Source organism: Salmo salar, chromosome ssa06 (assembly GCF_905237065.1).
Source record: "Salmo salar chromosome ssa06, Ssal_v3.1, whole genome shotgun sequence".
NCBI lineage: Eukaryota > Metazoa > Chordata > Actinopteri > Salmoniformes > Salmonidae > Salmo > Salmo salar.
The window spans coordinates 39,818,003-39,831,130 of record NC_059447.1 but is presented as its reverse complement, the minus strand read 5'-3'; the positions used below and the strand labels follow the sequence as shown (position 1 = coordinate 39,831,130).

At 42.9% G+C, this 13,128-nt stretch overlaps 1 protein-coding gene across 8 annotated transcripts in view; it reads right to left on the bottom strand.

Moving 5' to 3' along the window:
* The window catches only part of LOC106607325 (G patch domain-containing protein 8), a 38,922-nt gene that overhangs the window by 24,075 nt on the left and 1,719 nt on the right, over window positions 1-13,128 (bottom strand). For 4 of the 8 annotated variants that reach the window (XM_014204178.2, XM_045720560.1, XM_045720558.1 and 1 more), the window contains one exon: window positions 1,183-1,260. In XM_014204178.2, the coding sequence (XP_014059653.1) occupies window positions 1,183-1,260 (78 nt within the window). Of the gene's footprint in view, window positions 37-1,182; window positions 1,261-13,128 lie in introns of those variants that run through there. The other 4 variants (XM_014204177.2, XM_045720559.1, XM_014204180.2 and 1 more) reach the window with 2 other exon arrangements.

Here is a 13,128-nt window from a genome sequence, read left to right as displayed (position 1 = left end):
CGGGTCATTGCTGCTTAGCTAATAGGGGCCAATTCGCTGCAGGAGAGAAATGTCGAACACCCCAAGTTGTGTACAATACTGTAATGTTCGGAGATAACTGTCCTATATACACACAAACACACAGAGTACAAACTCCACACACACAAAGACTAAACATACACTTCCATCTCTAAACCTACACCTTTTCTCTTCTCTTGCTGTGGGTGTGGATAAGGCACAGAGTCGGTTTCCTTTCCCAAATCAGGTCAGAGCAGAACAATCAGACCACATCTGATTCGCCTGTTCGTTCCCTCCCCCCCAGTGTGTGTTGTGAACATGTGATTGTGTGCTACGCTTCTAACCTTGTTAGCCCAAAGAGTATTAGATTAGATGTTATTTATCGACAGGACCCCTTGTGAGTATGTCCATCTCGTGATAGTGCTTCAGTGGCTAGGGTGCTAGCAAGCTATAATTAACTATGGGAGAGTGTGTGTGTGTGTGTGTGTGTGTGTGTGTGTGTGTGTGTGTGTGTGTGTGTGTGTGTGTGTGTGAGTGTGTGAGATGTGTTGTAGAGGGGGCTAGAGAGGTTTGTACAAATGGCCTGTATTGCTAAATAGCCACGGTGTAATTTATCACCGAGGGCAAGGGAGGCAAACAGGGATAAGCAAACTTCCACTACTAAACTCAGGGACCTCACGCTTCCCTAGAGGACATACACAAATGACATTTTACTGTACACTGCCCTTTTAACAGAGTGATTGGAAGGTATTTAAACTATAGACTGGTAACAGTGCCTTATCCACTCCACTCTAACAATCTGGTGAACTAGTGGCTGGATGAGTAAAAACGCGCTAAAAAAAGACAGACGCACATTCAGAGTTAAGAGCTACGATTAAAGTCAAATATAATAATGAATAATAATGAAAATATAATCCTATTCATCCAGCTAAGAGCTATCACACAGGAAATGGCACAGGAAGCAGAGGGGGTCTACAGTGATTCTACTGATTGGGTAGGGAGAATGGGTTGTCAAGGGAACACTGGACGTGTCTATCACACAGGCAGTACAGGGTGAATGAAGGGGGCGAGGCTCTATTCCTCTCTCTCTGGACCAATCATTCATTCTCTCTCACACACACACACACACACAGTTTCAAGTTGGGCTTGTCCAAAAAGGTGCAGGGGTGAAGGATGAGGCCTTACCGATTCTATGGGCTTGTCCAGGGACGCCTGCTCCAGCTCCAACTGGCCCTCTTCATACTGGTCAAAGTGATTTCCCCCCTAAGAGAGAAGACATGACATGGGGACTGAGGGTTAGACACCAGAGAGCTAACACACACAGAGACAGAGAGACAGAGAGAGAGAGAGATTGACACTGGTCTACTACCATTGCTTTAATGTATTGTAGTTCTGATTAATATTGTTGTTGTAGTTAATGGTAATCCCATGTCCACTATTACTGCTGTTGGTCCCACCATTCATTTATTTTTATATATATTTTATTTAATTTTTTCTCCCATATGTATACTTTGACAATGTAAGTAATAATGAACTTGCCATGTCAATAAAGTCAATTGAATTGAGAGAGAGACAGCAGAGAGAGAGAGAGAGAGAGAGACAGCGAGAGAGAGAGAGAGAGAGAGACAGCGAGAGAGAGAGAGAAGAGAGAGAGAGAGACAGCGAGAGAGAAGAGAGAGAGACAGCGAGAGAGAGAGAGACAGCGAGAGAGAGAGAGACAGCGAGAGAGAGAGAGACACCGAGAGAGAGAGAGAGAGAGACACACCGAGAGAGAGAGAGAGAGAGAGAGAGAGACACCGAGAGAGAGACACCGAGAGAGAGAGAGAGACACCGAGAGAGACAGCGAGAGAGACAGCGAGAGAGACAGCGAGAGAGAAAGAGATATGGAGAAAGAGATATTGGAGAAAGAAAGAGATATATGGAGAGAGAGAGAGAGCGATGTGGAGAGAGAGAGAGAGCGATGTGGAGAGAGAGAGAGAGCGATGTGGAGAGAGAGAGAGAGCGATGTGGAGAGAGAGAGAGAGCGATGTGGAGAGAGAGAGAGAGCGATGTGGAGAGAGAGAGATATGATGGAGAGAGAGAGAGAGAGCGATGTGGAAGAGAGAGAGAGCGATGTGGAAGAGAGAGAGAGCGATGTGGAGAGAGAGAGAGAGCGATGTGGAGAGAGAGAGAGAGCGATGTGGAGAGAGAGAGAGAGCGATGTGGAGAGAGAGAGAGAGCGATGTGGAGAGAGAGAGAGAGCGATGTGGAGAGAGAGAGAGAGCGATGTGGAGAGAGAGAGAGAGCGATGTGGAGAGAGAGATATATATGGAGAGAGAGAGAGAGAGCGATGTGGAAGAGAGAGAGAGCGATGTGGAAGAGAGAGAGAGAGAGCGATGTGGAAGAGAGAGAGAGAGAGAGATATGGAGAGAGAGATATGGAGAGAGAGATATGGAGAGAGAGATATGGAGAGAGAGATATGGAGAGAGAGATATGGAGAGAGAGAGAGAGAGAGAGAGCGCGCTCAGTAGTGAAAAGCCAGAGGGAACAACAACCGAAGGAAAACGGAACAGTCTACAAAAGAGAAACTCCTACTGTTTCTGTGTTCCCTTGATGGAAGTGAAACCATTTCAGCTCCCAAGAGGCTAAAACACATTTCACAATTACACAGAAACCACACACACAATCAAAAGGGGATGAAATGGACATGTTAAAACACATATAGATTCCTGCCAAAGACGTAGCTTAATGCACGCACTGTTGAGATAAGGTTCTCTACTGCCTAAGCTTGACAGCTGAAGAGCACCATATCTTACAAGACAGATGGAAACCTAATTTTCCCCGAGTGGTTAAACCGGTTACGGTGGTACAAAATAATAGGCTAGAGAGAGAGTGAATGAATGAGTGAGTGAATGAGTGTGTGTGTAGCTATATTACCACAACATTTCAATGCCATGAGGTCAGTGCAGAGATCTAACCCATTTCACTTCCCTGTCTGCAATGAGAGGGAACAAATTGGGGGGGCTAGAATTAATTGAGTTATTTGTATTTTTCAGGGTAGCAGGATGCAAAAACGAGGCATCCTATTTGTATGAGACAGGGTCCTTGACCTGAGGATGACATGAGATGAGTAATGAGTGTGTCACTCCTTCCAGAAGGTGGGTGTTCTATACAGTCTCTGTTCCCAGACAAGACACATTGCCCCTCAAAGCAGAGGCAGCAGAATGGCACGTGAAGGTCACCTTGGAAAGCAGATGCGATTCCTCTGACCTTCAACCTGCTGAGTCTGAATGACTGGAAGACACAAGGCAATGTTCTTTCAATGTGTTCAATTAGACTGACTGAAAGCCACTGTTCTAGTGTGTTCAATAATACAGAGATCCTGAGCCCCATATCCCTTTGCTCGGAGTATATTTGAGGCTTGGGTCGTGCTGTGGTACTGACTTCATCAAATGGTTTTAGACGACTGAGATAGAGCTATACGCTGACCTTTTGTCACAAGGAGCACGCGTGTGCCTAAATTGAAAAATGTTGGCGCACACAGAGAAATTTAGGAACACCATGACAAATATGAGTCAAATCGCTTCACTGTTGAGCCCCGTGAGGCTTATTGAGTTTAACACACAACCTCAGAGGAGGATCCATTTCTAATAGTTTTTTATTGCAGAACATCAAGCCTAAGTGGGTTAGAACCTGCGGGACGTCTTCTGATGAGACTGTGATGTGCTCTGAAGTCTGTAGAGGCGGCTGCCAGCAGCAGCAGTGACTGTCTACTCACCTACTGATTCTACTACCGCTTCATCTTTCCAACTGGGGGATCCACTGAAGAACACAGATACTAGCCTAACTACAATAGATCACGTTATCGTAGCTCAAACCTTCAAGACAAAACAAGGATTCAATTCAAAAACAGATCACCTGTTCCCTTATTTCTAACCAGACAACATGATTTATACCACAGTAAAGCTTTACATGAGATCCAAGGATGACACTAGCCTGACCGATTTAAAAACAGGTACAAATAACCCTCAAACCGCTGTCCGATCCCACATTAACAGGTCATTATTTCAGTTGAAGGGCAAGCTGCATAAGCATGTTTGTTTTGGAGAATTCCATTAGGGAGAGGCAGTTCCTTATAACAGAGCGAAGGGAGGGGGTTATTTACCAGCAAATCAATGGCTGCCTCCTCTCCCCTCCATTTCCCTTATTAAAAGTAGGGCACTCTTCAGGGAATAGGGTTACATTTGGGACACACGACTCTTGATTTTCTGAAGTGATCAGAATGCCTAATGTGTAACCAGCTGCAGCTCCTGCCACAATCTCATCTTCCCACTGCTGCCTGCTGGTCCTCTCTCATCCGTCTCCGGTCTAATTTCACCACTCACAAAAGCAAAATAAATATTTTGGCATTCAAATAAATAAACATCAATCTAAACTTGTAACTGAGCTACCACTGTCTACATTGAAATGGATAATTGATGCTTACCTCGAATGACCCCACATTAGGGGAAGTCTGCTGCTCAGACCGAGTCTGATGGAAGAGACTAGAAAGAGACTCGGTGGCTGCTCTGAATACTGAGCAGTATGCTCTGCATAGTGTTATAACATGCAACATGCCTGAGCCCCAATGACAATTTAGTCTAAATCAATGGGCTTTCTATGAGATGGGTGGGATGAGACGGTGGCTATGTCTGTGTACACAGGCTGAAGTTAGCGGATCTCTGGGTGTTCCATGTGCAGTGTTGCTTGGCAGCGGGCACTCGTGTAGACCAGGAGAGAAACACCTGGAGAATACTGAGCGCCTGGGTATCCTGGACTGGTGATAGTTGTAACTCCATAGTTACATATTTTGATATTATTTTTGACATTACATCGTATCTACAATTTCGCAATATTTTAGCGCTAGTTGGCTGTCCCTGTACCAAAACTCCAGTAATTTTTTTAAACATAGTATCGAATCATGAGAATAACAATACATATTGTATCGGCACCTAGGCTAAGTATCGTGATATTATTGTATCGGGAGGTCCCTGGCAATTCCCAGCCCTACTAAGTAGCGTAACATACAAGCTCATGCACACACAACGTTACTTTCTAAAATCATCTAACAAGAGTTAAAAACTAATGGGGCACCGATGACATTTTTGGCCGATACCTGATATTTTCCTTGCCAAAAAACCCGATACCGATAACCAATATTTAAAATGTTTGCGGCCTTTTAAGCATTCTAGTACAGTTAAATAGTTAACACACACACACACGGATGGACACAGCGGTCTAAGGCAATGCATCTCAGTGCAAGAGGTGTCACTACAGTCCCTGTTAGAATCCAGGCTGTATCACATCCGGCCGTGATTGGGAGTCCCATAGGGCGGCGCACAATTGGCCCAGCGTTGTCCGGGTTTGGCCGGGGTAGACCGTCATTGTAAATAAGAACTTGTTCTTAACTGACTTGCCTAGTTAGATAAAGGTTACACACACACACACACACACACACACACACACACACACACACACACCAAAAAGTTATTTTGTTGGCATTCATGTCCCCATTACCAGTAAAACATAATCAAAACCTATTTCTTTCACTTACTTGCTGTGCTGTTTCATTGTTCATTTGTTCAGTCGTTTCATTCTCAACCAGGATTTCTATGGAACACCATTTGGGTCTTCGCGTGTCAAAACATACTATTTAACGTGTCAAATAAGCTTGTTGACCAATCAGGACCTGAATATGCCTGCATGTCACAATTTAACATGTTCATACATTTTTTACGTAGTTATTACACATTGATTACACTATCATTCATATTTCATGTCACAACGATTAGTCGATACGTATGCTATGATGCTGGTAAAGTTGTCTAGTGCACCTACAGTGCTGGTCATAAAAAAAAAGCTTGCTAGCTCATGGATGCAAACAATGTTCTTCCACAAAAACGACAATCTGTTTCAGTTGCTATAGCTAGCTAACTTTATAGGATAGGTGTCATCTGAAATAACCCTTTAATAAGACAGTTCTTATTTGATTAACCTCTCTTGGGGAGGTGGGACCCACGGTTCACACTATTCAACAGCCAGTGAAAAATCAGAGCACCAAATTCAAAACCACAAAATGTCATAATTCAAAGTTCTCAAACATACGACTATTTTACACGTCTCCTTAATGTAACCACATTGTCCGATTTCAAAAAGGCTTTATGGCGAAAGCATAAAGTTAGATTATGTTAGGACAGTTCCAACACAAGAAAAAGCACACAGCCATTTTCCTAGCAAGGACAGACGTCACAAAAACCAGAGAACCAGCTAAAATGATGCACTAACCTTTGACGATCTTCATCAGATGACACTCCTAGGACATCATGTTACACAATACATGCATTTTTTTCCCGATAAAGTTCATATTTATATCCATAAACCCCATTTTACATTGGCGCGTGATGTTCAGAAAATATTTTGCCTCAAATACTGCCGGAGAATCGGCACAACAATTTACAAAAATACTCACCATAAACGTTGATAAAATATTAAACTGTTATTCAAAGAATTATAGATGAACATCTTCTTTATGCAAACGCTGTGACAGATTTCAAAAAAGCTTCACGGGGAAAGCACACTTTGCAAGAATCTGAGTACTGCGCTCAGAAAAATACACTAGGCAATACAGATACCTGCCATTTTGGAGTCATCTAAAATCATAAATAGCATTAGAAATAATCACTTACCTTTGATGATCTTCATCAGAAGGCACTTCCAGGAATCCCACGTCCACAATAAATGTTGTTTTGTTCGATAATGTCCATAATTTATGTCCAAATAGCTCCTTGTTGTTAGCGCGTTCAGTTAGCTACTCCAAATATAGGAAGCGCGCAGAAAATGTCACAACGAAAAGTTAAAAAAGTTATATTTACGTTCGTTCAAACATGTCAAACGTGGAAGCCTTAGGAAGTGCAAAATGAACCCTAAGTCACTGTGTGTTCGATAGGCAATGACTTGAAAGGACTACAAGCACCATAATTCCCACTTCCTGGTTAGATTTTTCTCAGGTTTTTGCCTGCCATAAGAGTTCTGTTATACTCACAGATGTCATTCAAACAGTTTTAGAAACTTGCGTGTTTTCTATCCAAATCTACTAATAATATGCATATTCTAGTTCCTGGGCCCCGAGTAGTAGGCCGTTTAATTTGGGTACGTTTTTCATCCGGCCGTGAAAATACTGCCCCCTTCCCTAGAGAGGTTAATGGTGGTTGGACCTATCTATGTGAAGCTAGCCACAATAAGGATTAGCCAATACAACTTTGCGGTTAGCCTTCAAAATAAAAGTACTGCATAATTCTACTATTTGTATTCATTTGCATCACTGTCAATTATATACTTTTAATTTGAAGGCAAACCGCTAATTCCACATTGTGCCTAATCCTTATTGTGGCTAGCTTCACAACACATAAGCTAGCTGGCTGCTTATAACATTAGCTTTGGGCAACAGGGTTAAGTAGCTGGCTAGCTATTTATTTTCATGAACTGACTTTTCCATTTCAATAGGCGAACAACAAGTGACAACTTAGCTAATACTTACTCACAAGGATTCCTAAATCATTGCTAAGAATAATTTAAAGGACTGGCCGGTGTTTGTACAGCTTTGACAGAGCTACTGTGTCTTTTTTGACACGCAAAGACCCAAACGGTGTTCCATAGTATGTATGTCGTGAAGCTAATAGCAGTGACGCTATTACTGTGTAACTCCGGTAGGGCAACATCGGAAAAATAGTGCACTTGATAGTGTTAACCGGTGTTTGACCAGTCGGCGAAAGCCAACATCACCCACGACAGAGAATGGTTGATTGTCAAGGGCAATGAATTCCATTATCTTGGCTTCAATGGATTTCGCCTTTGAGTTGTCTCACTGAAATTTTGTTACTCTTTCAAATGACTGCTTGACTTGTTGACTGCTCGATCCACACAGCAGACATTGTGGGCTAGTTTAGGAATGTTGTGTTGCACGTATAGCGCAAAATTTTACGCGGCGTCATTACATCATGTACCTTCGTTATATAGGTATGCACGTCAGCTTTGACATCGGTTTTGCACATCGGCCAATACCGATGTTGGCATTTTTAGCTAATATTGGCCAATTTCCATATGTTCACCGATATGTCGTGCATCCCTATTAAAAAACATAAAAATCCCCCTTAGTTTCAATCCAATGGAGCAACTTTTTAGCCACATGACTCAGATGAACAGTGGCCTTCCACACTCACAAGCAGGCCCCATCTTACAAGCTTTGGAACATATGGCCTGCCCTAGGGCTCCCCACCAGAGAGCCAACACTCACCAGGAGGCAGGCAGCCATACAGGGGCTCTGAGGTCCACACTGTGACACCCAAATCCTGCATGCTGTGTTTCTGTACCCTGACCACATCATCAAGCATTTGAAAAGTGTAGATGGCTTCATTGTAAATCAAACACAAAATATTTCATTTTCATCTCAAAAACCCAAGTGCTGCAGAGTTTGCATGACAAACATGGGGTCACTCCGGGTGTGAATGCCCAGTCTCATTGTCCTTTCTCATCAAGCCCCCTCCCCAATTCCCCTTCATATTCTTTAACGAAAGGGGAAAAAGCTGGCCTCAGCAGCATGTGAGGAATGAGCTCCGACTGGAGAGAAGGCAGATGGTAAGTGCCACACTTCCCCCCGGGGTCTGTATTCACCAGAACCATTCAAGCCCATAATCCCAGTATCCCATACCATCCAACCACCACAGAACTGATCAGGTAGGGGAGTATTAGATGTACGATAGACAGCTTGTTCTGTGGTCTACATTCATAAAAGAACAATTCAAACCCCTCATTATCTCTGGGAAATCAAGCCAACAACTGCATCAAGGGAGATAGTGTTGAGGTAGTGTTGTTCTAATGGGAGAAAATAACAGACTGGGTGTCTGGGCACAGCTAGGGGAAACCCACTATGATGGAACCCAGGAGAGCAGATAGTTCACAAATTCTTGGAAACCCAGTGTTTGGAGAGACAATAGATCATGGAAATGCAGAATGCTCCAGAGGGAATGAAGGCAGCAAAGTGAGAACACTGACTGCGACAGTTTGAGACTGAGTAGTATCACGGCAGCAGACTGGCTTGGCTCTGGGTGTGTGAGGCTGGGCCTCTGTCTTCCAATCCTCACAGGAGGTAGCGTGGTGTGAGGAGGCCTCATTGGGCCTCTGGCTGGCAGACTGCATGCTGGGAACAGCTGGTCTGGAGCAGTCTTCACTGGGCCCTGAGGCCACACAACAGACCGTGTGTGCTGGTACTGCCTCTCCTAGACCTAACCCCCCCCCCCACGGCAGCTGCACAGGATGCCCAGCCACAGATCTGTGGACACCATGAGAGTGGCCAGTGGTTGTCCACACTAAAACAAAGATAATATTGTTGAAGTGCTGTTTCTAGTCCAGAGAAGCTGACGAACATGCTGACCACTAGATAACTAACAGTTTGGAAACAGAAATCTCCTGTAATTTCCTTGTTCCCTTGTTACACATTCTTGATCTGGTATTTTATCTTGGATCATTCAATTAGGTCTTGGATTAGGGAAGTGTTAAAGAGCACCCAAAAGCAAATAAAAAAACAGAAAAACTTTCCATCCAAAAATAGGTGCTGCCATCACTTAGAAAAATAAGCCCCTAGTGTCATCTGTCAAAATCTCTCTCTTATGGGCTGCTAAAAACACTCAAGGAATGTGTCAAGTTAGACATGGCTTAAACAAAAACAAAATTGATCACAGACTTATAAATATCAAAACACACCAAAGATGTAGCAAGAATTATAGAAGGAGGGGAGAGAAGAGAAGATGCCTATTTGAAAGTTAGAAAATTAGTAGCTCGTGACATTTCATTTTTTGTATTTTTTTTTTAAAGATTGGAGGGCCCTGGTCTAAAGAGTCCTCAAACACCTCCCTGTCATTCTCTGTCCATTTCCCTGTCTTGTCCTGTCCTCTATGATGCCTGGCCCTTCGCCATAATTGAGGTGAGTGACAGGGGGAAAAAACCCACAAACAAATAGGGATAAAACAGGGCAGTTAGCACAATGTCTTCTAAGCCTCATTAGGAGAGCAGAATTCTGCTGGGTTCAGGAACGTTAGAAAATAACCAGTATGAAACACAAACAACAGCTTTTCATAACAAGCATAATACAGGGGCATGACTGATGTGTCATTTTTGCAGACGGTTAGATTTGCTTGCTAGGGCATGTGAGAGCAGAGCAGGGAGATTTATGCGAGTTAATGGGAAACGTTCAACATTCAATTGCGCAATGTAACCTGCAGCGACAACCCCACAATCTCTACCTTCTCTCACACCCTGCAAAAGGGAAGTGTTGGCATGAATATTTAAGAAACATCTTGAGCTAAATTCATTCATTCACCAAATAGGCTGCAGGTATTTGAGATGGAAGTATGCCACAGACAGTCATTGGAGGACTAAAGGGCAAGACATAATTCATCACAGACACAGCCAATAAAGAAAGTAAATGTAGTCTATATCAAAGCACATGATTTAATCATTTTCTGTATCACGAACACCTTATATTTGCAGAGTTATATTACCTTGGGACCTAGCAACTAGCGAGCATGACTGACTGTGGCAGGCCTCCTTTGGAAACAATCTCTTGGACAATGAGAACTGAATGAACTACAGAAAACACTATGCAGTGTACAATAAACTTGTAGTATACATCCATGGCCCTGCTTTATACAGCCTAGTAGTTGACTTTACTATAGGGTGGTGACAGAGCAACACTTCGGCCTCTGCACTATTTATGTGCACCATAAGAAAATAATGACTGTCCTTTCCATTACTGTATACATAATCCCAGCATGTCACTTGTAGACATTGCACACATTTCACAAGAGTTTGAGCATTTCCCATGGTCAAGGACAAGTGTGAGTAGCAGACAGCCAAAGCTGCTTGTGGGTAGATAGCTCCAGCTTCCCACAAATACAAGCATAAGCACAGACCGGTGCCAACACCAACTAAAGTAGGGTACAGTAAAACAACACAGCCATGAAGGAAAGCAGATCTTTTGCCAGACCTTTGGGCAGCTTTAACCCAAGGGAATTAGTTTGAAAAGTATGTAGGTTATCCCAATTTGACTCATTGTAACATGATCATTGCAGTGGTGCGATGCCAAAATATTAGAAATTGGCACAGGACGTGCCCATTTTTGACAGTGGCACACAATTCAGCACAACTTGTCTAAATCTCTCAAACTCTGAGCTACTTTGACAACCATGACTGAAGACCAATGTTCACTCTAAACTGCGCGTGCGTGCAGTAGCCAGAGCGTGCAGCTCCCCCAGGACTGCATGCAGAAATATCTGCCCACAGAGAGAAGCATGAGATGGAACTTAACTTTCTAGAGCAGTGGTCACCAAACAGTCGATCGCGATCTCCAAGGCATTCCTAGTCGATCGCCAAACATTTCTGCAAAAAACCCAATGATAAAGCCTTGTGTTCCTATTAATTTTGGTTTTGTTGTCTCGGGCTGTTTGCGATATGTGCACACAATTCAGCTGCCCTGCGCGCCGGGTAGGTGAACTGTTGCCATTTTGAACCATTTCATGTGTCAAAGTACAAACTGCCTTCCCGGTGGGCCCAGAGAGCAAATCAAGTGCACTATAGGCCTAACGCTGGCCAATCAGATGGCTCAGATGATCATGTCTGCAGTGACGTAGCAGGCATAAAAGAAAGCGACAGCAAAGTTGATACTATAAGATTTCAAAATGTTTAAAACCATGACTAGAGAGAAACGGTCAATGAATACAGCAAAGAGCTGCTGTTTTCATGAGTGAGTTCATGTTAAAGTTCTTACTCAGCACTATCAACATGTTGTATTTAACACTTTTAAGCCATAAAATGAAGTTTTTCTTATTTCCACTCAGTGCTACAACAAGTACTACAGCAGTAATGAATGTGTAGGAAAATGTATCTATGGGCTTGCGTTATTATTAGCAGTTTGGGTCTTTTTTAATATCAAGGAATATTTCACTTTCTCTGTTCATAGGAGTAACAACATGAATTTGTGCAGGAGGCAAAAATAATGTGGTGTGACTCGAGTTTAGCTATCAGCTGTCACTTTTTGGTCAGTGGAGGAAAGGGAAAGCGGAGGGACATTGAGAGGCAGACCCTCTGTTTGCTGCTCTCTCCCTCCACTGAGACTGACCAGATTGCAGGCACCATCAGCCCAGTAAAATAAAAATAAAATGATTTAAATGTATGCTCACTCAGGTGTGCTTCACAAGTAATCTATTACCGACCAATGTGATCATATAGCCTACCCCAATTTTCTTTTAAATATATATTTTTTTAAATGGCCCAAACAAGAACAATGCACTGGCAGGTAAATTCAAGCAAAGCCAATATGTGGTGATAATGTATTGGGCCTACAGCTTACAACACAAACCTCATTGCTACAGTACTGTTTTTAAATCGGTTAATTTTGCATAGGTTTACGTTTTTTAAGTCTTGTTAGATCTCAGGTTGCATTTTGACTCAGAAAAGGTTGATGACCACTGTTCTAGAGTTTTCCCTGTTAACACTATCAACATTCCCTTTACTGTGGCAAATGTGATCGAATCAATGCAATAGCCACTTTCAATGCAACATAACGAAACAAAACAAACTACGCAAGAGATTTTGTTGTAGGCAGAACACATCTGAGGAGTATTCTATTGCATTGACACACACTACTCCGCCCGTACTCTACACAGACTGGTGCGACATAAACAATCAGAGCTGCAGTAGGCCAATATGCAATTAGACAATTGACATATGGATCTGTGCCATTTACTTTGAACTGGACTGTGTTTGCAGCTTGAGCGGTCGTGAGTAGATGCGCTTGTTTTTAGATCAAAGCTACAGCTGCATGTAGCCACATGTGCACATTTTGTTCATATCCTTTGCTAGTTAGTGAGTTATTAGCCCAGTCATTTGTAGTTAGCAATAGGGGAGTGACTGCTTCCTACAAGAGAATAAAACATGTACATTTCTAGACATCTTTAAAACCTGAGTTAGGTAAAGAGCTTTATTTATGTCTTAAAGGGGCACTGTTGTATTTTGAGACAGGCTTGAATGAGCTAAGTAGCCAATAGGCAGAAGGTAGCA